At 41.4% G+C, this 21,706-nt stretch overlaps 1 protein-coding gene across 2 annotated transcripts in view; it reads left to right on the plus strand.

The window, feature by feature from the left end:
* The window catches only part of LOC114558290 (paired box protein Pax-7), a 76,521-nt gene that overhangs the window by 51,426 nt on the left and 3,389 nt on the right, over positions 1–21,706 (plus strand). For both annotated transcript variants that reach the window (XM_028582163.1, XM_028582164.1), the window contains exon 8: positions 17,764–18,031. In XM_028582163.1, coding sequence (XP_028437964.1) covers positions 17,764–18,031 — 268 coding nt within the window. The remainder of the gene's footprint in view (positions 1–17,763; positions 18,032–21,706) is intronic.

Genomic DNA, 21,706 nt, shown 5'->3' on the forward strand with positions numbered 1-21,706 from the left:
TACTACATTGTCATGGACAACTGCCTTCACCTTTTCAAAGGGAATGTGAAATTTGGCAGTAGTCTCCTCCAGCCAGACTGCAATATTGGCAGATGTGTGCCTTTTTTCCAGAGGCATTGTTGTAAGGGAGAGGGACTTCATTTCCCAATTGTCCCATGTTACCCCAAGATAAGCCTCTGTGGCCAAATGTTGTAAGTGCAACAGACTCCATCTTCTGAAGGACATTCTTCAATTTGTCTGTGATTTCCTGGTACTTTTTCTCCATCATATTTGTGAAGGAAGTTCTTGAAGGAATGGTGTACTTGGAATTGAAAGTGGAGATCATATTTTGAAATCCTTTGTCCTCCACCATGGACAGTGGGCGCATGTATGTAATGAGCCTGTTTAAAATGCTGTCTGTAAACATTGCAGCTTCTTCAACTAAGCACGAGGGAGCTTTCCGAACAAGATGTAAAAAAAAAAAAAAAAATGCAACATGTTAATATGCCATGTGCTGTAAACTAGCACTACTCACTTCAAAGTAAATTAATATATCTGTTTTTTGTAGATTTGTGCATCTGCAGCATTTAACTATCAAATAACCTATAATAATTGTGTGGGGTAGGCCTATTTGGTGAGGTAACCTAACACAGAGAGTAAGATTATGTGTGTGCCTGCGTGAGAGAGACACAAGGGGTGTGTGTGTGTGTGTGTGTGTGTGTGTGTTCGGGGGTTCTTTGGTGTAGGCTTATTATATTGCTCACTTCCAATTTAACATACATTAGTTTACTACTTAAAGTTTCCACAACTTAACATCATATCTAGTTGTATCAACTCATAACCTGACTCCGCCAGATGGATTGCTTCGGCATATCCATCTAGGAACTTTCCGGGCAAAAATACCATCTGTCTATCATCTATGTTGGTGATAGACGGGCCAAATAAACCAATCAGATCCACGAAGCGTATGAAAATACAACCACAAGCCCGCCCATGCTGCTGCAGGCAAAGCATAGCTCGTTAGCTCAGCAAACAAGCAACATGTCGGTAAAGGATATTAGCCGTTTGTGTAACGAGAATTTAGGAATAAAAGGCACCATTTCAAGTTCCCGGTCCATATTCCAAAAGAAGGATCGAAGAGAAAAAAAGCATTAGCAAGCGGCTAACAGAATTAGGGCTACCGCTGTCTGAAAATACTGGTTAGCTGATTGGATAAACCATCGGTCTATCACCACCTAACCCGGTCGTTTGGCGAACGGCTCCAAATTTTCTCTATCTCAAGATTCCAGACTGTCTCACAAGGCTAATCAACTCATGACATTAGGCTACAACTGCTAAAAATGCTGCACGTTCTAGCTAGCGCTAGTACGTTAAGCTAACATCAATACGTTACCTTGTGTCGGCTGGGCTCGGTGAGCTGACATTAACAAGAGGATGTTTTCGGCTCAGGTGTTGGATCATAGTTGATGTGCTGTTGTGGTATGCAAGTTGGAAGTCTTCTGGTAGCTGTGCCAAGAGAAATCTCAATCATTCTGAATCTTGCAGAGACGGAGAGTGTAGGTATATGTAAGGAGATAACATAGGCACAGGCTAATTATTGCTAACTAAAGTGGAGCCATAACGTGAAGTACAAGGTAATGGAGCCTTTTATACATTGTTGTGTTTCTTTAGAAATAAACAATGGACAAATAGAGTCTATAAACGCTGAAGATGTAAAGTTATTCGCTGTCAAAGTGACGTCAAAATAAAATGCAGTCAATGGAATGCTAACGGGAGGTGATTGCTTTGTAGCATCAAAATGTCACCATAGGAGGTTTGAGTTCTGAAGCGAAGCTTACCACGTTGATCTTGGCTCTCCGCCATCGCGCCAGTGAATGTTGTGTGCTTCGTTAATAACAGTCCGTGTGAACCAATGACCCTGAGCTGAGCGGGCCGCATAACGCGACTGACTGGAATTAAACAAAGCTTTGAGGCAGAGAATTTGCCTCAAAACTTTTTTGTAATCAAATTATTCAAATTATTCAAGTAATCGTTTCAGCCCTAGTCTAGACCTACTCTATCTGTAAAGTGTCTTGTAAAGTGAATTGATAATATAAATAAAATTGAATTGAGATATACAATCACAGTCTAACAGCTCCTTACAAATCAATCTTGCTTTTTTTTCATGAAGAAACTACTGTATATTAAGCTCCCTCAGCTCTTCAAGGCTAGCTTGGTTGGTTAGCTGCTAAACAGTTCACAGACCAACTGTTAAGGACTACGTACCTTCCCGCCTGGATTTGCTGAGTAAGTACTTCGCAAGTAGTTTTACTTTGTTATTATGCAGTTTTGAAGCAGTGTCCGCATCAGGGCCAGCTGTTTACCTGTAACATTAGCTGTATAACTTTTTAACCTCTGACTAATGCATTACGGCGAGCCTTCCTGGGTTCCGTTAGCATTTGTTTGTTAGCCAGGCCGAGTACCTGGAGTGAGCTAACGTATTACGTTGGGCAAACTCTTTCGGTACACGGTTAGATCGGGCTAAACCCTGTGTGCTAACACAACTTGCCGACAGGCTAACGTGTTATGACGCTCCTGCTACGCTTGTACATTTACTCAGTTTTCTTCCATCCAGTCACCATGTCCTCGGCAGCAACCCCCGCCAAAGGGTTGGAACCGATGGCTAGTGAGGCTGTATCATTTGGAGCATCCATCTTGGGCAGCGACCCTCATCTGATGTGCATAGCCTGCATGGGCGCTAAACATGCTCAGGCAGCATCAACTGACCCTCAGTCATGCACCCACTGTGCGTCAATACCAGAAAAGATGCTGGAAAGGAGACTGAGAGTGGCAGTGGCCAACAGTCAAGTTGACTGTGATTAAATGAGGGGCACACACTGCGACCTGTCATTGACAGATGTGGTGTCATTGGAACTTCCATAGTTGGTCAGGCAGAGGTGATTCCTATAGTAAAACACCTTACTCTATATCAAAGAACCGACGATTACGTTAAGTAACCCATAGCAATCACGTAATACTCTATTTGATAATTATTGGAGTGCTCATAATGACTTTTGAGAGAGTTACTGTTTCTCAGATTACAGCAGCATATGGAGCTGATGTGGATGTTATTTGGTTATAAGTGACTAGCTATATAAATTATACTCTTAATCTAGCATGTCCTAATTTTGCTATTCCCTGGTCCCTTTTATAAAGTATTTATTTGAAGGTAGGGAATGCTCCTTTTATAGAATTGGCTTCTTTTAATTTTATTTTTTTAAATTTATGGAACATGAATGTGTTTACATAAAACGAATATTAACTGTATCTATCAGACTGAATCATATCTCATCGATTCGCACTGAATCGTTCAAATTTATCATGCCTGAACCTTATCTAGATATGTATCGGATCGTCTTATAAGGGAGAGATGCAAATATATATATACATGTATGGCCCGGGTGGTTGTGGGAGGCAAGAGCTCTGATCCGCTCACCGTTCAGATAGGAATCAGGCAAGGCTGCGTGCTGGCCCCAGCTCTTTTCAATAGAAAGATGACACAACTCTTACTCTCAAGGGTACTGATTAGTGCCACCCGGGACGGTTGTGATAGGTTTAAATAAATACAAACAAGCCAGAGCATTTTTTTCCCCTATCCCAGAATAAATAAGCGCTGTAGCCGGACCACACTCCAGCGCTGTGCAGATAGGTCCGCCATTATGAGACTAAGTCATCGTTGACTTTTGGTTTCACACAGGACATGAAGCAGGAAGCAAAATTATGAATCCCACTATGGCCACGCCAAGACCCGCCCTACGAAGCAGCTCGATTGGTTGGAGTTAGGCATTTCACCTTGAGTGGTTAGAATAGCGGATTTGTCAGGGGATAGGACCTGAACAAATGGGGTTAGGTTACCTTAGACGCCTGGCCGATAGTAGTGATTGAAGGGCAGGTCTTGGCGTGGCCATAGTGGGATTTGTAATTTTACAGACCGGAAACAAAACAGCCACACGCTGCGGCCGCACACACTTGTTTGGGCTTGCGAGCCGCGTAGCTAGTAGGCTCGTCACGGTGATTAGCTTTGGAGCGAGTAGTGACTCTACAGTCAGTGAGAGAAACAAAGTGTCTCCTCTGTTCTTTCTGACCACGGTGGGAAACCTGTAGCAGGAAAAGTTAACCCTCTCCTTGATTTTATGTTGGTTATGGAGAACGAGAACCAGGAAATGAGTCGGGGAAAACCATAGTTGCTATGACGACCAGCCACGCTCACCTCAGGCATGAGGCAGTACTATCTGCAGTGGAAAATTGAGGTTACATTATGTGACAGATTATTAGTTCCAAGTGAGAATGTTAGTGTAAAATTTAACACTACGTATATGCCAATATACGTAGTAAAACAAAGCAAGCCAATCCACTTTTCCATGTTGATAAGAACATTAAAACGAAAAAATATAATGGGACAAAAAGAAATCAAGGGACATTTAGAATAGATAAAAATGTGTAATTAATTGGGATTAATCGTGAGTTAACTAAGACATTAATGCGATTAATCGCGATTAAATATTTTAATCGTTTGACAGCACTAATATATATATGGTTTATTACTCGACGCAAAAGGTCCAAGGGTTCAAGTCCGACCTGTGACAGTTTCCTGGATGTCTTCCCCATCTCTCTCCCCTTTCAAATCTCAGCTTTCCTATCCATTAAAAGTGGAAATGCCCCAAAAAAAATCTTTAAAAAATAAATACTTAGGGCAAAAGAACCCCCCCAAACATAATTCGGCCACAATACCAGGCTGGGTAAATGAAGTGAAACTAAATGGTCAGCCATTAATGACATGTTGTCTTTGGTTCAAATATTTCAGTCAGTTCAAGTTATAGTAGCCTAAATGATGCAGTGGAACAAGCACATACCAGTTTATTTAAATAAAGCTGTCTGTGTGAAAAAAAATGTCTTTATACCTTAAAGCTACTAAAGGGAAATTGAAAGGGAAAATCAGAGATTTGAAGAGATTAAAATGGAGCCACTCTAAAGGAAGCTGATGCTGTGTGCTACCTTCTATATAATCTCAACATTATCATTCATAGTATGTTGTAGTTTCTAATTTTCTGCTGTTTGATTTGTTTCAAATAGTACAATCTGAATTTGAAATGGCTGCATCAATCTGTAGAGCTTTCAGGTATATTTATGAGCTTAAGGAAGGACTGCTTTTATCTACTGATATGTTTGGACAGATCACCAACATATGACTTGACTGTGGAAGGAATACCATCAAATTTAAATCAAAACAGCTCCAGTGAATTCATTTGATTGAAATGGTATTCATTCCTGACATGAAATGCATCAGCAATGAATGCTGCTGCATTCTGTGTTTATTGTCCTCTCAGTCTGTTCTGAACTGCTCCGAGGCTCAGCTGAAGCTTTTCCATTATGGCTTTACTGTCGTTGACCCTTTCATCATGCTCCTAGGCATTTACATGAGATAACAATGTAGGATGAATTTCCTAAGATCCCCCTTCAAAATTACAGGAAGACCATATGCTGTACGTCTGACAGGCAATAATTCAATTTGAAACAGCTATATTGCATTTGGAATGTAATTCACACAAGCCATTCTGCGCCTCCTCTTCTCGAATTGAATGGGAAAGAATTAGAGGCTGACTTTCATGTGGAGATGGAGTGTGCAGCCAATTCCAAGTCTTATTGACAGAAAGACAAAATGACAGTATGAAATTCCATCTGTGATGGCACTGCATGTGTAAAAAGAAACCCTTTCCACAGCTTCACCATCAGAGTTGTTACAACCCCCCTCTCCCCTAAGAAAGCCTGCAAAAATAAAGCCTTATTTTTAACCACCCTTTTTGACAAATTCCCATAAATCTATTTTGCTTTAGAGCCCTCTAAGTGGTGAGTTTTTCTTCAGTGATGCTGGCCCACTAATCCGTTTTTGTCAGGTCAGACAACTTAGTGACTTGCCACTGAAGACGAAACTATTACTTTCCACAGTGACCCCAACACATCAACACATCACACGAGTAAAGAAGAACACATTTCTCCTCTAGCAATACTCATTTCCTCTCCGGTTTGTTGTGAGAGGACGATTTAGCCTGCTTTGGAATGGTGGAGTTCTCTGGCTCGCTATTTGATGTCGGGGTGAGAGAGAGAGAGAGAGAGAGAGAGAGAGAGAGAGAGAGAGAGAGCGGGCGAGTACGGATAGAACAGAGTGGGTTTCAGTGTTGGGGGATCAGAGCTGCTTTGGTTCTCCAGCTCTGTCTCTTTGATCCATATCCCCAGGCCTGCCTGCCTGCCTGCCTCGCTAACTCAGGCCTCTGCCCGTGATTCCTGACAACTGTCGGCCTGAGATAAGGAGGTGGGGTTGGGGGATGTGGGGTGCCTCTTTACACACACACACACACACACACACACACACACACACACACACACACACACACACACACACACACACACACACACACAGCCATTTACATTAACAACAACCTATTTTTTTTTTTAAATCAATGAGGAAATGTGTTGAATTATATTCAAGAAGCCTGAGCAGAGGGGCCCCTCCCTTAAAAATATACAAATATCAGCACCCCCATTCCTGTGCCCGTCCTCCTGCAGCCCCCCAGTTCACAGTGTGTTGACATGGCTGTTTGCACCTGAATGTCAATGAAGTGCGGTGCCTAATATTAGTCTCAGCTGCTATTAAAATTTTCAGTTCTAAGCCCTTTGACTGGGCACGCTGTCAACTGGCACGCTCCCATGTCAACAAATCAAAAAGGATGAGCACATATATTTACATCATTCCCATAATGAGCAATAAAGTGGGGGCGCTGGGGGGCCGGAGGGGGGTGTAGATGTTAATTAGAAATTGCCTAAAAAACAGATGCTGCTTTAGTTTGGCAAGAGGCAAAGCAAGGAGCTTTAAAGCAAATAAATAAATAATAAACAAGACCTACTCAAGAAAGCTGCCAGAAAAGCAGAGGAATTTAAATCATACCCACTGATGGAATGTTTGTAGGATTTTTTTCTTCTTTATTTATCACTCAGAGTGTTCTCCTCTCCTCCTCCCTCAGTGGAAACTAAACTGAGCCCAGGGTGCTGTCTGACTGACTGAGTGGGTAGAAAAGTGTTAAGCCCCTCTAGTTCCTGTGGTTTGGATGAAATGCAGGTGTTGAGTGGCTGCAGCGCAACTACAACCTCATCTGCTCTTTGTTTTTACAAACACTTGTACAATGACCAGAGTAAATACTTGATTCTGATTGAAAGAGAAGAGAAAGGGCTGGTCAAGCAAATGGAGGAGTACTTAGATATAGAATTTGCCCACTAATAATCAAAAAGTAATTGCAGACGATTTTGCTGCTTGCTCACACCACTGCTTATATTTTCTTGCTTTTCTTCTGTGGGAAACTACGAGCAGCGGCTCCTAGACACTTATATAAATCACTAGACTATATATTGTTTTGTAGATAAAGTAGGCCATCGCCATATTTCAATATTTGTATGACCTCCTCAGTACTGCGTGAGTGTGGCCTACCAATAGCAGAAGCCTGTAATGCAATGACTAGAAACATAGTACTTAGCTAAAGCTAATTAACAGCAAGATGCATTCCTTCTCCGTGGATGAATAACACAAACTTCTACAGAAGATTGCAGCTCTGGAAACCCAAATTCACCAGAGAGAAGTGAACAAAGTGAATGGACCAAATGGGAATGACTTTACCATGGATCCTAAACAGTAGACAAAAGCATGCAAACACGGCTAATTAGCACCAACAAGACTGCAAAGAACGGGAGGGCCTTGTACCGGGTAGTACATCTACAAGTGTGGTCCTCCCTGGAACTCTCTTGGTTCAAAGCCTAAGAGTAAATCATTTTCCTGGGAAATGGGAGGACGAGTAACCGGCAGGGCACAGCGCCCTGAGATTTGTAATATGACTGGCTGGCCTGCATTATCATCCAGGCAGAGCGACTCTTCAACCCCTCTACTTAGCAGGACACAGCCGGAGACCGCTGCGAAAGGGAGAACTAGCAACAAAAAAACTCTGCAACTGGACAACAGATTTGCTCCACTGCTGCAGGATCCTGGACCTCCATTTGATGACCTGGATTATGTATCATCGTCACACAGCAGGGTAAGGACTGAGAGTAAGTCAAAAAGTAAAAGGCTACAGGGAAAGCCAACACACACTCGGATTGCAGGTGACTCTGCCGTAAGAAAGATAAGAGACATGTTAAGTACAAACACCCAAATACTCTGCTTTTCCAAGGACATGGTCTCTGACTTGAATCCTGCATAACGTGGCAGCAGACGTGGTGCTGTAACGAGACTTTATGGATCTGCTGGACACAGTCAGCTCTCTGAATGCTGAGGTGTTTATCAGTGGCCCTCTACCACCAGTCACAAGTTAGGAGTTAAGAGATTCAGCAGATTGTCAGCACTGAACACACGGATTTCAAGTGCATTAACCGTCCATTCAACAATAATTATGCGGACGACACACACATTTATATAACATTATCAACAGGGGACTATGGTCCAATACAAACACTGAGTAAGTGCATGAGCAAATTCACGATTGGATGTGCTGGAACTTTCTTTAATTAAACAAAAATTGCTAAGATTCCATCTGCAATGTTGAAAACAACGGACAAAGCCAGAAATCTTGGTGTAGTCATGACTCAGACCTGAATTTCACCAGCAACATTAAGACAATTAGAAAGTCAGCCTATTATCACCTTAAGAATGTATAGCTAAGGGTTAAAGGACTAAGAGTATGTCTCAGCAGGATTTGGAAAAACTAGTCCATGCTTCTATCTTCAGTAGACTCGACTACTGTAACGGTGTCTTTACATGTCTCCCTAAAAAATCAATCAACTGCAGCTGATTCAGAATGCTGCTGCTCGAGTCCTCACTAAGACCAAGAAAGTGGTTCACATCACTCCAGTTCTGAGCTCTTTATGCTGGTTTCCTGTCTCTCCCAGAAGTGATTCAAAATATTACTGTTGGTTTATAAATCACTAAACAGTTTAGAGCCAAAATATATTTCTGATCTGCTGCTACACTATGAACCCACCCAGACCTCTCAGGTGGTCTGGGACATGTCTGCTTTCTGTCCCCAGAGTCAGAACTAAACAGGGAGAAGCAGCGTTCAGTTTTTATGCTCCACATATCTGGAACAAAATCCCAGAAAACTGCAGGTCTGGCTGAAGGCCTTTCTATTTAAGGCTGCCTTTTTTCAAATCAAGTAACTGTTCATTTATTATACCCTATTCACACAGGACTAGTAATACCTGGGGACCTGTAGTAATTTGTAATAATTGCGAAGGTTGTCTGTGATCTTAATCCAGTGTGAATCTGCCATGTCAAAAATTTGTCATGTCAAAAATTTCACCACAAATGACCTATTATATTTCACCAAAGACAGAGCTCATATGATATTAGTCCCGTGCGAATCAGCAAAATTTGGGCTTGGATTGGCTGCATTGGACATTATAAAAGAAAGTTTTGACAGAGGCTTGACTGATGTCAAGCCTCTGTCAAATCTGGGGGAAAGTAAATTTGAGTAAAATTCAGACTTGCTTATCCCTAAAAATGTGCCTCACTAAGCACCGATGTGGGGGGAGTAATTTCTAAATCACATGAGGTCCCCTGGGAATACTAGTCCTGTGCGAATAGGGCTTTACGGTGCACTGTAGCCTTTACTCTTCAATTGTATGTGTCTCATTTCTATTTTAGCTTGTTTTTATTTTATATTTTCTTTAATCAGTGTTTTTAATTGTTTTTAAATTATCCTTAATGTTTGATGTAAAGAACTTTGGATTGCCTTGTTGCTGAAATGTGCTTGCAGAGAAAATATTCCAGACACAACAAACTGATATTCCGACTGGACTGTCCGTCTATCTGTGTCTGTAGGCATGTTCATGTCGGTCTCTCTGCAATGCATTCAGGACCCAGCTGTCTGCTGTTTGCAGCAGCACTCTGCCTGTCAGCCTCCAGCTGAGAGCCATCTCTCTGTTTATATAAGTCATTATAGTGAGGAGGAGCCGATATTAACACTGTCAGCTGCTGTTTGACCTGACATTTCTCAATGTCCCGCTGCTTGAGCAAACAGCTTCTGTCTGCTTCCATTGACTCGAGTCCAGCCTGTTGGCCTGAAATCATTTAAGGTAACCAGTTAGTTTGGTATAGTAAAGGTGGTACGGGAGGGAAGTGCAGTGGGTGATGTTGGTGCGAGGGAGGTGCGAGGCCTTGCAAGACTGGGAGCATTTAGCTGCACACTGTTACCACATGAGGAAGAAGCCCAGATGTAGATGTAATGGTGCACAAATTGGTTACCTGGAAATTGTGTATGGGCAGTAAGTAAAAAACACACGCACACAAAACAAGGACTATTTGTTGAAAGGTTATTTAAAGCCCAGGTAAGACCAAGAGTGCTAACATGGTAATGGTAATTTCTTGACACATTTCCACAGTACCTATTTCATCATATCAGTACAACAGTATGGAGTTTGGAGTCCGCTATCACTACAACCCGAACCCAGCCAGCACAAACTCCAGCGCTGGGTGCTAACAACACTAATGGCAGTAACATAAAGTTTAACGATACGTCGGTGAACGGACCATATCACGCTCAGGAGCCTGAGTCTGGACGAACATGGGCTATCCATAACGTGGCAAATCTCCCCCCTGCTTCGCATTTAACCAACAAAAGGTGACTTTCCTGCGGTGACGAAGCTATATTTAGGCACCAAAACAACTATTTCAAATTAGGAAAAAGTGAAGAGGGAGAGTATTCCAGCAGCTGGAAGATTTTTGGCACAACACAGGCCATCAGACGTCTCTGCTGCCCCCACCCACAAAGTCTCTCAGCGTCGTTGAGTGACGTTGTGACACTGACATGTGATATATATTTTGATATTGTGGCTGAGAACTGCTGGCTAATGTTAGCGTGCAATACAAATCATATCAAGAAAAACTTAATTATGTTGGGGAAACTGCAGCTTTTTTATTAGAATGACATAAACATAGGTGTTTAACAATGAAAACTACAACTCCCATAACCGCACGCAACTTCACAACATCATTAAAAGTTCATGTTTTTATCCCCTTTTTTTATTGAGAGACTCCTAGTGGCCGAAATTACGTATTGTGAGTATTGTGTACTCACAATACGTATTGCGTATTGTGTACACTGAGGGAATCAGTGCTGTGGAAAGGTACACGATACTGAATGTATCCAGATATCAGGTACACAGGGAAAATGAAACAACAACAGGTCAGAAGATGGCTTATATGATCCCCATATACAAAGACATGTCTTCATTGTTAGCCTGTTTTAAATGAAGGCCTGGTTCTCGGTGTAGTTTGGGTAAATGAAAGCCTAGACCACTATTTGACAGAATTTGCTTTGAATTTTTAGAATTTCAGAATTTGTTTACTCTTGTAAACAGGACACATTTGTCAAATTCTCAACTTAAGGTCCAACTTTCCATTATTCAGAGCAGAGCACCTTTAGGCTTCATGTGTAAATGTTGAGCAAACACGGCTAAATATGGCCCTCAACCTTTTTATCAACAACATCATTTCACATTCCTTAGATGATTTTGCTGTTATTTCCAGAAAAAGTGCTTAAGTTCAATGCTTGATGTGAACTTCAACTTTCGTGATTATACCCAAGGCTGAAATGTCAGCATTAGGGAGCACTACGAGATGTTCAAAGACAGTGCCAAAACATAATTCATCGTAACATTGACTGGCGCAGCTGTGGGCAAGATACTGAAGCCAGTGTGTGAATGTGTGTGTGAATGGGCTGAAGGTTGCCTGTAGTGTAAAGTTCTTTGAGTTAAGACTAGAACATTTACCACTTGTGATAACATCACGGACACAAAGGTAACTGTCATTTCATTTGTCTCTGGGTTTATCTTATTTCTTCTGATAAGGTATAATATATGATATTTGTCTTTCAGTTTAACAAGGCTCTAAATGACTTTTGTTGTTCCATCTGGGTATTTTTATATTTCTTCTTCATGCTATTAAATTTGATTTATTTTTCATCACTGATGGGGGAGTTGGCATTTTCAGGATTACCGCCTGTAACAGAAAACACATCTTCTTATAGTAAAATAGCAAAAGCTGATTGCATAATAACCTCTGATTGCATCAGATATTCCACATTCAACACTGACATGATCAGTGTGCTCTGCAATTACTGTCTAACTTACAATTCCATGGAAGATAGTGATAGATCCTGTGTGGCACCAGCAACATGCCAACATCAGCCTAAATCCCACTCGCTGTATCCGCCCACAACAGAAGCTCAACCTGACACTGTGAGCTAAATCTACTTTAAAGTTAAATTCAAATGTTATACAGTTATGTCGTGCAGTAGAAGTTATGAAAAATGACTTCATCCTTGACTGTTTGTTCCTTTCTCTCTTGACCATCTCACCACGGTACAGTCTGCTCTCAATGACTGTGTACGCTCAACAAACACGGATTGCAAGTAGAATGCAGACCTTGGATGTGGTTACATTTAGATTAAAGGTGCCCTGCCACACAAAATCGTTTTTACTTGCATTTTTTGAAATATGTTAGGTCCATATGTGTTATGTTGTGAATGTGAAAATGAACTGCTACCTACTTTGTCAGCTCTAGCCACTGAAAAGAAATAAGCAAAGAAATCAGGCCAATTACAAAAGCTGGTTAGTCTGACATCATATTACCTGAGCTCATTACTATTCATTAGCTCGCCCAGTTGGGCCGGGTAAAGGATTCTAACAGCCAGGCTCTCATTGGCTAGCTGTTAGCGAATCAGATTCAAACAGCTTAGCTTGTTGAATATTAATGAGAACTGGCAGAAATCGAGCTAAGTCTTCTTGTAGGCTTTCTATACCACGCTAGAATGGCTTGAAACAAGGTAACCAAGGCATTGTTTCCACAAAAATTGTTACAGAGTCCATGGTAGAACTTCAGACATTACCACAAAGTAATGAAATACGTGTGGCAGGGCACCTTTAAAGAATAGTAACCATGAGATGTAGTGAGTGGGATGTTTACAGTGTAAAAATCAACTTGTCATTGCTCTTAATGATTTCATGAAGTCTCTATTTCTAAACGACCTTAAACTAGGGATACTAGGCCGTTTTTTTGGCAATTTGCAGATGATCTGTATCATCATTTTATATGCCTCATAAACCGCTAAAGTTAATGAAATAAAAAGTGTTCTACTTTGGCTCGGCTACAGCTCTGTGTCTGTCACTCCGCTTCGGTTTCACTCACCACTGAGTCTGACTTAATGTCCCGCCCACAACACTATCTGACTCTCTTTTACTGGGTATTATGTTGAAAGTTTCTAATTTATTAAATAATTGCTTAAAGCTTTTAAACAAAGTTTTGTGTTGGAGTTTGTAACATTCCAAAATTGTAATTTTGACTTAAAGATTTTCATTTTCACTGTAAATGCATATCGGTTCCAAACATCGGTTATCGTTTTCATTAACTACTAATAATCGATATTGGCCCTGAAAAACCAGTATCGGTCGATCTTTACCGTAAACATATTTTTGCACTTCTTATCAGCTGACATAAATGAATATATATATCTGCAGTAAGCTGAAATTGGTTGATCATTTCACCCACAAACTACTAGTTTGAACTAGCTTTTCTGAATGGCCAGAGAGGGAGCTAAGTAACAAAGCAGGCTTTCACTCTTTCCTCAAGGGCATTCAGGTGTCACACTGTTATACTGTACATACAAAAACTCATGGAAGTAGATGTGTGGATAAAGTTTAAACCTTGCCTGCTTTCACACCTCCACACACTTGACCAAGCTTCGTAAAGTGGGCGTGATTATCAGATTTTCTGTTTTGGAAAGTTACACATTTCCCAACAATTCTGACATCAGACAGGCGTGAAGGGAAGACGTTTCAGACGGTGTTTGATAATCCAATAAGCAGTTCGTTTGAAGCACACATATGCTTCCACATACTGATTTTGTTATAGCATCCTAAAATCCCTAAATTATCTTTAAGCGCAGCATTTTGAAACCAGCTCAGAACCAAGCACCAACCTGAATGCGGAATAAATAAATAAGCCGATGTGGGGGATAGCGTTTCAAAGTAGTGTAGCAAGAGGTGGAGGAACAGTGAGGAATGTAGGAGATGGTAATGTGTGGAGCAGAGATAACTGTTCTCCTCTCATCTCTTCATCTGTGAAAGACTCCTGTACTGTTTGAGATGGAGGCTTCTCACCTTATCCACCACCTGTGTCTGTGTGTTATATTTCACTACCTTTCATCCTTTGAGTGGCATTGACTCACAAACAGCAAATCTTTATTCTGTTTTTACCAAATATCTCTACAATTTCATTCCGCATCTACAGGAACTCAGATCTTTATCTGATTAACTGGTGGTGAATGGTCAGGCACATTTGGGTAAGGCCCAAGTTCTATGGAAGGTCAAGCATAGCTAACACTGTATTTACTGTGGAAATTATGGTACAATTTAGTAATATTGGGTTGCACTATACAAGTTGTTAAGCTGCAAACATTTATACAACAGCTTATATATAAATATAAAAATAAAGATGGGTCAGTTTTCAAAGCTTTGGCGATTATTAGTTACATCTTAGTCTCGATCAACGGAAGTACATTTCCAGGATTACTGCCTGATGTCTCACCTTGCTCTCTCTGTGTTTACGTTCTCAAAATCATTTCGCTACGGGAAACAACAACCTTCGAGCTAGCAAGCTATATGCTGAAAATGTCAGGTTTTGAAGAAAATTTGGAAGGTTTGGAAAGTTATAACCAATCCATTACATTATTAACTGTGCCTAAAATCTGGTATATACTGTATGTCACCACAGTTAATAGGATGACTTGCATCTGAAGTCAGGTTATAACTTAAGCCAAACAAAGCTTGTTGAATTGGTGAACAGTGTCTGAAACCCCCACGCACCTTTGTGATGTCATACCTGGCCGGGGTGCATCCGACAATTATAGTAAGTTTCAAAACAGGTAATCTGCCGGGCACAGCTACTTTACGCAGTGATGTTCAGGTGTGTGGAGATATGAAAGTAAGCTGGGTTTGCACTTCTCAAGTTCCCTTTTCTCATTATTCACATACTACTTCTGTCTCCGGACGTGTGAACAACATGTGCAACAACATGAATGTGTTTGAGGAAAGAGACTGTCTGAAAGTGTGCATCGTTATCTGCTGTCTCTCCATGACAGCAGGCTTTCACCTTGCCCGAACATGTATGAACATGTTTTGCCATTTAGATGTAGTTTGACGGCACGTTGTACAAGTACATTTGAAGCGTGAGGCCTGGACTCTAACAACTTGTATAGTGCAACCCAATATTACTAAATTGTACCATAACTTCCACACTACATACAGTGTTAGCTATGCTTGACCTTCCATAGAACTGGGGCTCCAGATTACATGGCTGCAACATATGTGGTGTGTATGGGAGGGAATAGCAGTGAATGAATGCTGCAGGTAAAAAATGGCCAGCGATTGAATTATAACAATTAACAGTTTGTATCACCTTTTCACCTTCACCTTTATACACCTTCATTCCTTTTAGATTGAACATATTTTTGCTTAAACTGTTATTAAGCTATGAAAAGGAATGATGACCAATTCCTAGAAATATTACCCAGGTTGTAAAACATTGCATGTGCTTATTCCTGCTGAGAAAATGTGTGCTGCTGTGCAAATACTTTGACACCACTGGACACCTTATGGATATTGTCTCAGTGAAATGCTCGCTGGGAATGTTTACGAAGCCCTAGCATTAGCTCCTGGCTACAGTATCTGTAAGTAGTCCTGCTATCAGTAGGCTGCAGCTGCAGGAGCACACTGAGCTTAGAAACCAACAAAGAAGAGGGTTTCCTCTGACATGAGCACAAACAAAACAAGGCTTCATTAGAACAGCTGAGGACATTCTGTCTGAAATGCTTATTTATCTGAAACGATGCATATTGTATTCATTTACACTTCACACTCCTTCATTTAGACTGAATCACTTTATTACAGTTTCCAAGTCAATCGTGTATGTGTCTGTCCTGCCTGCACAAACCTCAGCTCTAAGGTCTTTTGTGCTCTGGTGGACACCAGCTTCCACACGTCTTTTGTTCTTTTCTTCTAAAGTTGTTAAGCATTTGCCATTGTGGCTATCAGTGAGCTTTAGAGGAGTATTTTTCATCTTTGGACAGAGCCATGCTTTCCCTTTGCATCCAGTCTTTATGCTAAGCTAGGCTAACAATGTCCTGATTCCAGCTCTGTACTTAGAGTTTTTTATTCGATTGCTAAACGACAGCGGTCCCAACTGAAGCCACATGTGCAAAACTCTAACCACAGTCTGCATTACTAACAGTCCCCTGAGCTAAACAGTTCACATCAGCTGCAAAACTCATTCCAAGCAACACAACTCTTAACACACGTCTCAAAACAGGCTCAGTGCAGCCAGACACAACATGAACAAGCCTCACTGAGATAGCACACACTGTCATTCAGAACACGCTGAGAGTAAAAACACTAGCATCAAATGCCAACACGGAAGTGACAAATTTTTGGGGCGACCTCTAGCTCACCCAGTGGGAGCATTCGCCCCATGTTGGCTGAGTCCTGCAGCGGTGCAGGGTGCGAATCCGACCTGCGGCCCTTTGCTGCGTGTCATCCCCCATCTCTCTCCCCCAATTTCATGTCTATCCACTTTCAAAATAAAGAGAAAAGCCCCAAAAAATAATCTTAAAAAGAAATTACAAACTTTTAATCTTTACAGTTTGAATAATTTAAGTGACTTTACACTAATCAATATTTGCTATAAGAAAAGAGTTAAATTATTTTCTCTCCTTTCTTTTTGAGGTAGACAAGAATTAATGAAAATCCTCAGTTTGCTTGCCTAGAGTATATATATAAATAGATATATAGTTGGCAGACGGCGTGGGGGTGCGGTGGGGGTGTTGAACAAAACTGGGATGTTTGTACGGTCCAAAAACGGCCGAAGATAGCATCACTGGTCCACTTCTTAGATGTCCATACAGCAGGTTATGGTTAGGGGAAGCTTTCTTTGGACATTTAACAGACTGTATTTGGGAAGATCATGACTGGATGGATCGGAGTCTGGGTTTGTCTGCTCCTCACTCAGTATCTGGTCGGCGAGCGAGCGCTGTGCCTCCTGCACGTTAGCCTGCGGTGGGATGTAAACACCGACTGTATTCATCAAAGTAATTGCTGACGTCTGAGAACACAATGGCATCACTAAAAAGAAGCATCATATCCCCAACCGGCCCGTCAGACACCACCTACCAAGAGCCTGGGTCTGTCCGAGGTTTCTTCCCATGATGGAGCTTTTCCTCGCCACTGTCGCACTGCTTGCTCTTGAGGGAATTACTGTTTGTTGGAATTGTTGGGGCTTTGTAAATTATAGAGTGTGGTCTACACCTACTCTATCTGTAAAGTGTCTCGAGATAACTCTTGTTATGATTTGATACTATAAATAAAATTGAATTGAATTGAATTGAAGCACTCATTGCACAAGAAAACTGAGCACACAGCTGCAGTAAGCACAGCAGGTCCGTATATGGTTTCTCCTCTAGGGGGAATGTATCTTCTCAGAAAATTTCAGAGCAATCTGCCTGTTAGATAATGGGATATCTTGTGAGCAATGTTGACATTTTGGCACTAAATGTAAGCTCAGGTGGTGACCAAAATGCTGAAACTATTCAGGGCAGATTGTGTGGTTCTGGGGATATCTTGCTCTGTACCAAAGTGTCTTCTCCTCTGTGTTTGCAGGTGATGAGCATCCTGAGTAACCCCAGCGGTGTATCCTCACAGCCACAACACGACTTCTCCATCTCACCGCTCCACAGTGCCTTGGACTCCTCTCCATCCAACGCCATCTCAGCCAGCTGCAGCCAGCGTTCAGCTGAGTCCTCCATTAAGACGGTGGACAGCCTTCCATCATCTCAGTCCTACTGCCCCCCCACATACAGCACCACCAGCTACAGCATGGACCCAGCTATGGCTGCTGCCGGCTACCAGTACAGTCAGTATGGCCAGAGTAAGTCTGACACCTTCTACTTCAGACTAAACAAACAACAGCAGCATTGTGATATAGAACATGTGCTTTACGACTCTCTGATATTTCACAATTCTAGCACTCAGTGAATGACTAGTGTTGTAGTGGTTTAACTGAATTTCCACATTTATTCATGGACAGTGGATTGTTCCTTATTCCACCATACACTGTCAAAAATGACTGTTTTTACCTTTAGGGCTCCAACAGCTCATTGTTTATCAATGTATAAACTATGTTTTTAAAAAAGTGTAACAATTTATGATATAAATGTATGATACCAATTAAAACAGATGAGAGAAGCTTTGTTCAGAGTTTTCACACAACGGAATGTAACAGCTTCCCAACAAAGGAAAAATTGGCTTTCGTAACAGAATATGGAGTTTATACATATACATAAATTGTGCCCCATGGATTTTTCATTTATTGGGACTCTGCGTCTTGCCGATTGCTGAGCACAGAAACTTTTATTACTTTTGAACTACAACTGGTTAAACTTCCTGGTTCAGCTGGACAGTTTTTATTAGAGTTAACTGATTTTCTGACCTCTATTACTAAGCCAAAGACAATGGGCCCCTTTTAATGATCTAAGTGCATGGCGTGAAGCACAGTGCAGGTGCGTTTAGGGCGTGTCCAAATCCACTTTTGCTAGGCTGATGGCGGAAAAAAGGGTCCGTGCGACAGACGCATGGTCCTAAAGTGTTGAATTTAGTGTCTTCATTAATCAGAGGTGTGTTTTGGGTGTAACATGCAATAAACCAATCAGAGATCATCTCCCATTCCTTTTAAAAGCCAGATGTGTTTTTACCTTGGCGCATTGCTGTTATGATGGAGGATTTGCAACGTAATATTTTTATTTGTAATCTTCTGCATGTGTGTGTGCTGCTGCGCATCCCTGTGTGTGTAACAAGCATAGTGTGCGCACTGTGCGCGAGCCGAGGCGTATTTTACTAATGCTCTGTTAAAATAACAATGAAATTCTGTGTTATTAACTTGAGACCAGGTTTTTGTTGGACAATGGCGCGATCACTTCCCGCTGCCTCAAGATAGCAATACGCCAAGAATGCACCTGAACACACCTCCCTGTAAGACCAGCACGCCCATGGGCGCAAAGATGGGCGCAGGTGCATTTGCTATTTAAGCAACATGGGCGCTGGACGGTCTTAAAATAGCAAAGACAATTGCATCGGGCTTTGCGCCGCGCTGGGTGCAAGATAGGGCCCAAAGTGTTTTTAACTTGCATATGAATGACGTCACAAACTGTGTAGCCTCTGAATTTTTTAATATTACAGAATCTTTAAATTTAAAGCAACATGTTTCCAGTGCCACTCACATAGGTCATTACTAACAATACAGCTTATCAGTTTTCAGTTTTGCTGTGATATTAATACTGTCAATGATGTAAAGCTTATAATGCCTTTCAACGAGCATTGCTGCATGCTGTAGAAGAGAGGCACCTTTAAAGGTTAGGACTAGGGCTATCTGCAACACTTCTCCGTGGATGCAGACGCTGTCTGTAGCCTGAGCATACATTTTTTTACTGAACATAAATTATGCATGCCAGCTTTGTCCAATATAAATGTTATTGTTAGGGAAATTGTACTGCTGTATTTGCCCATTTTATGTAAGCCTAATGGCTACCAACCCTATAAGAATATCAATATTAGACAATTCTGCAAAATCGTGGATTACTTCCAATAATAATGGCTTTATTTATATAGCACCTTTCAAAACGCAAAAATACAAAGTAATATTCCCTCCCACCCCCCATAAAAAGAAACACATCACATGTTACCGCAATAAGACTCAGGTTATATATTAAAAAACATGTCATCTCTGATGCTATAACTGATCCTCTTTGATGTGACATTTGTGGTTAGGCTGTGGCCCTTCACCCCACCTCCCCCTTCCTGCAGACAGATACTTCAGACGTTTGACTCTTCTCTTGTTCTAATGCAGGAAGCTCCTGACAGATTAAAGTACATACTGTCAAAATAGTTGAGGCGTGTGTGCACCTATGTTTATGCATGTGTGTTAGTGTGTTAGTGTGTATTATCAGATAGGTTCAATCTTGGAGGCAGAGGACTCTCAGTGTGACTGCTCGACAGGGATTTAAGGTATAAAGCTGGTTGACAGAAAAAACAGCTTCCTTCAGAGGACCTCACTAAACCCTTGTGAAACAACACACACACACACACACTCACACTCACACTCACACACACACACACACACACACACACAGACAGCTCCCCCTCTTCCTGTCTGGGTGACTGGCATCTTGGCAGACAGACCTGCCCACCCATAGGTGCTCTTCTTTCTGTTATTCCTCAGTACAGAGTGACAGTTTCCTTGTCTGTGCACGCTAGCATCCTAACTGGCATGCCTTACTTATCTCCCCCTATTTGCCCAACACACACCCATGCACTCACAAACTCACTTTGTCACATCCCATCTGCTGTCAGCCCTCCTCTCTCCTGGCCTATAAAAGAAAAGTTATCTGCAGCTGAACCAGGGAGGTGCAGCATCCACCACTCAGACAGAAAAATATGCTGAGCATTAATGCCAGCTTTACAAGAACCACACTTATTCTACCTGCCTCTCTGTCTTTCTGTCTGCGGAGCCAAACTGTTGGCTCCTTTTGTCCGTCTGTCAAACAGAGTGTTCTCTTGTCAGTCAGTATGATTGGACATGACAAAAACAACAATTATGCAGCAATATAATGCATGTTTTGAGTCTGGTGATTTTGAGTCAAATCATAGGTGCAGCGCCAAACCAACACTGAATGTATCTACTAACAAGTATTGTGTGTGTGTCACTGTGTATACTGTACATATGCTGGATTATGGTTAAATATTGAAAAAGTAAACTTGTCCTGCTACTTAAAATGTTGCAGATGCGTTGTAACTTTGCAGATAGGTTAATTAAGAATGTTTCCTTGCTACTAACAAATTTGGTGTTGCAAATTATTAGCATGTAGACATAATTACTTGGAGAGACGTTTTACTTGAAATGTAACTTTGCTCCTGTTTTCGGAAATGACTGAGACTTTTGAAAAAAAAAAAAAACTATACATTTTTCAAAAGATTTTTGTCTTCAGTAAGAACCAATGCCACGGGAAGTAAAGTATTGACGTAAGGACACAGCAGTCTTATACTTTAACACTGTCTGTTAGCATGAAGGATGACTCAATCATTTAATATAATATATTATTATTGTATACCTGTGTATTCTGTCATACATGACCAAATAAAAAAATGCATGAGCCCATTAAAGTGCCAATTTTTAAAACAAAAAAAAAGTATTTGTCTCATACACAGTATAATGTCATGAAATGTAATTACTGCATTTAAAACCATCATAAGAATTAGGAGCAGTGGACAGCTATATATAAATACTGTACAGCAGCCAGGGGTTCAGTGTCTTGCTCAGGGACACTTTGACACGTGGCAGGAGGAGCCTGGGATTGAACTGCCAATCTTGCTGTTGAGGGGTGACCACTCTACCCCCAAGCCACAATTTCTCTGTCAGTTGGGAGTGTAACCAGTTAAATGACTTGGAATGGAAAACCAATTCCTATTTTACAGCAGCATAAATGTGAGCAGTGCTAGCTGTGACATCCATAAAAAGGACTATTCATGCAGGTTATGACACTACAAGCGT

The sequence above is a fragment of the Perca flavescens genome, chromosome 7 (assembly GCF_004354835.1).
Source record: "Perca flavescens isolate YP-PL-M2 chromosome 7, PFLA_1.0, whole genome shotgun sequence".
Classification (NCBI taxonomy): Eukaryota; Metazoa; Chordata; class Actinopteri; order Perciformes; family Percidae; genus Perca; species Perca flavescens.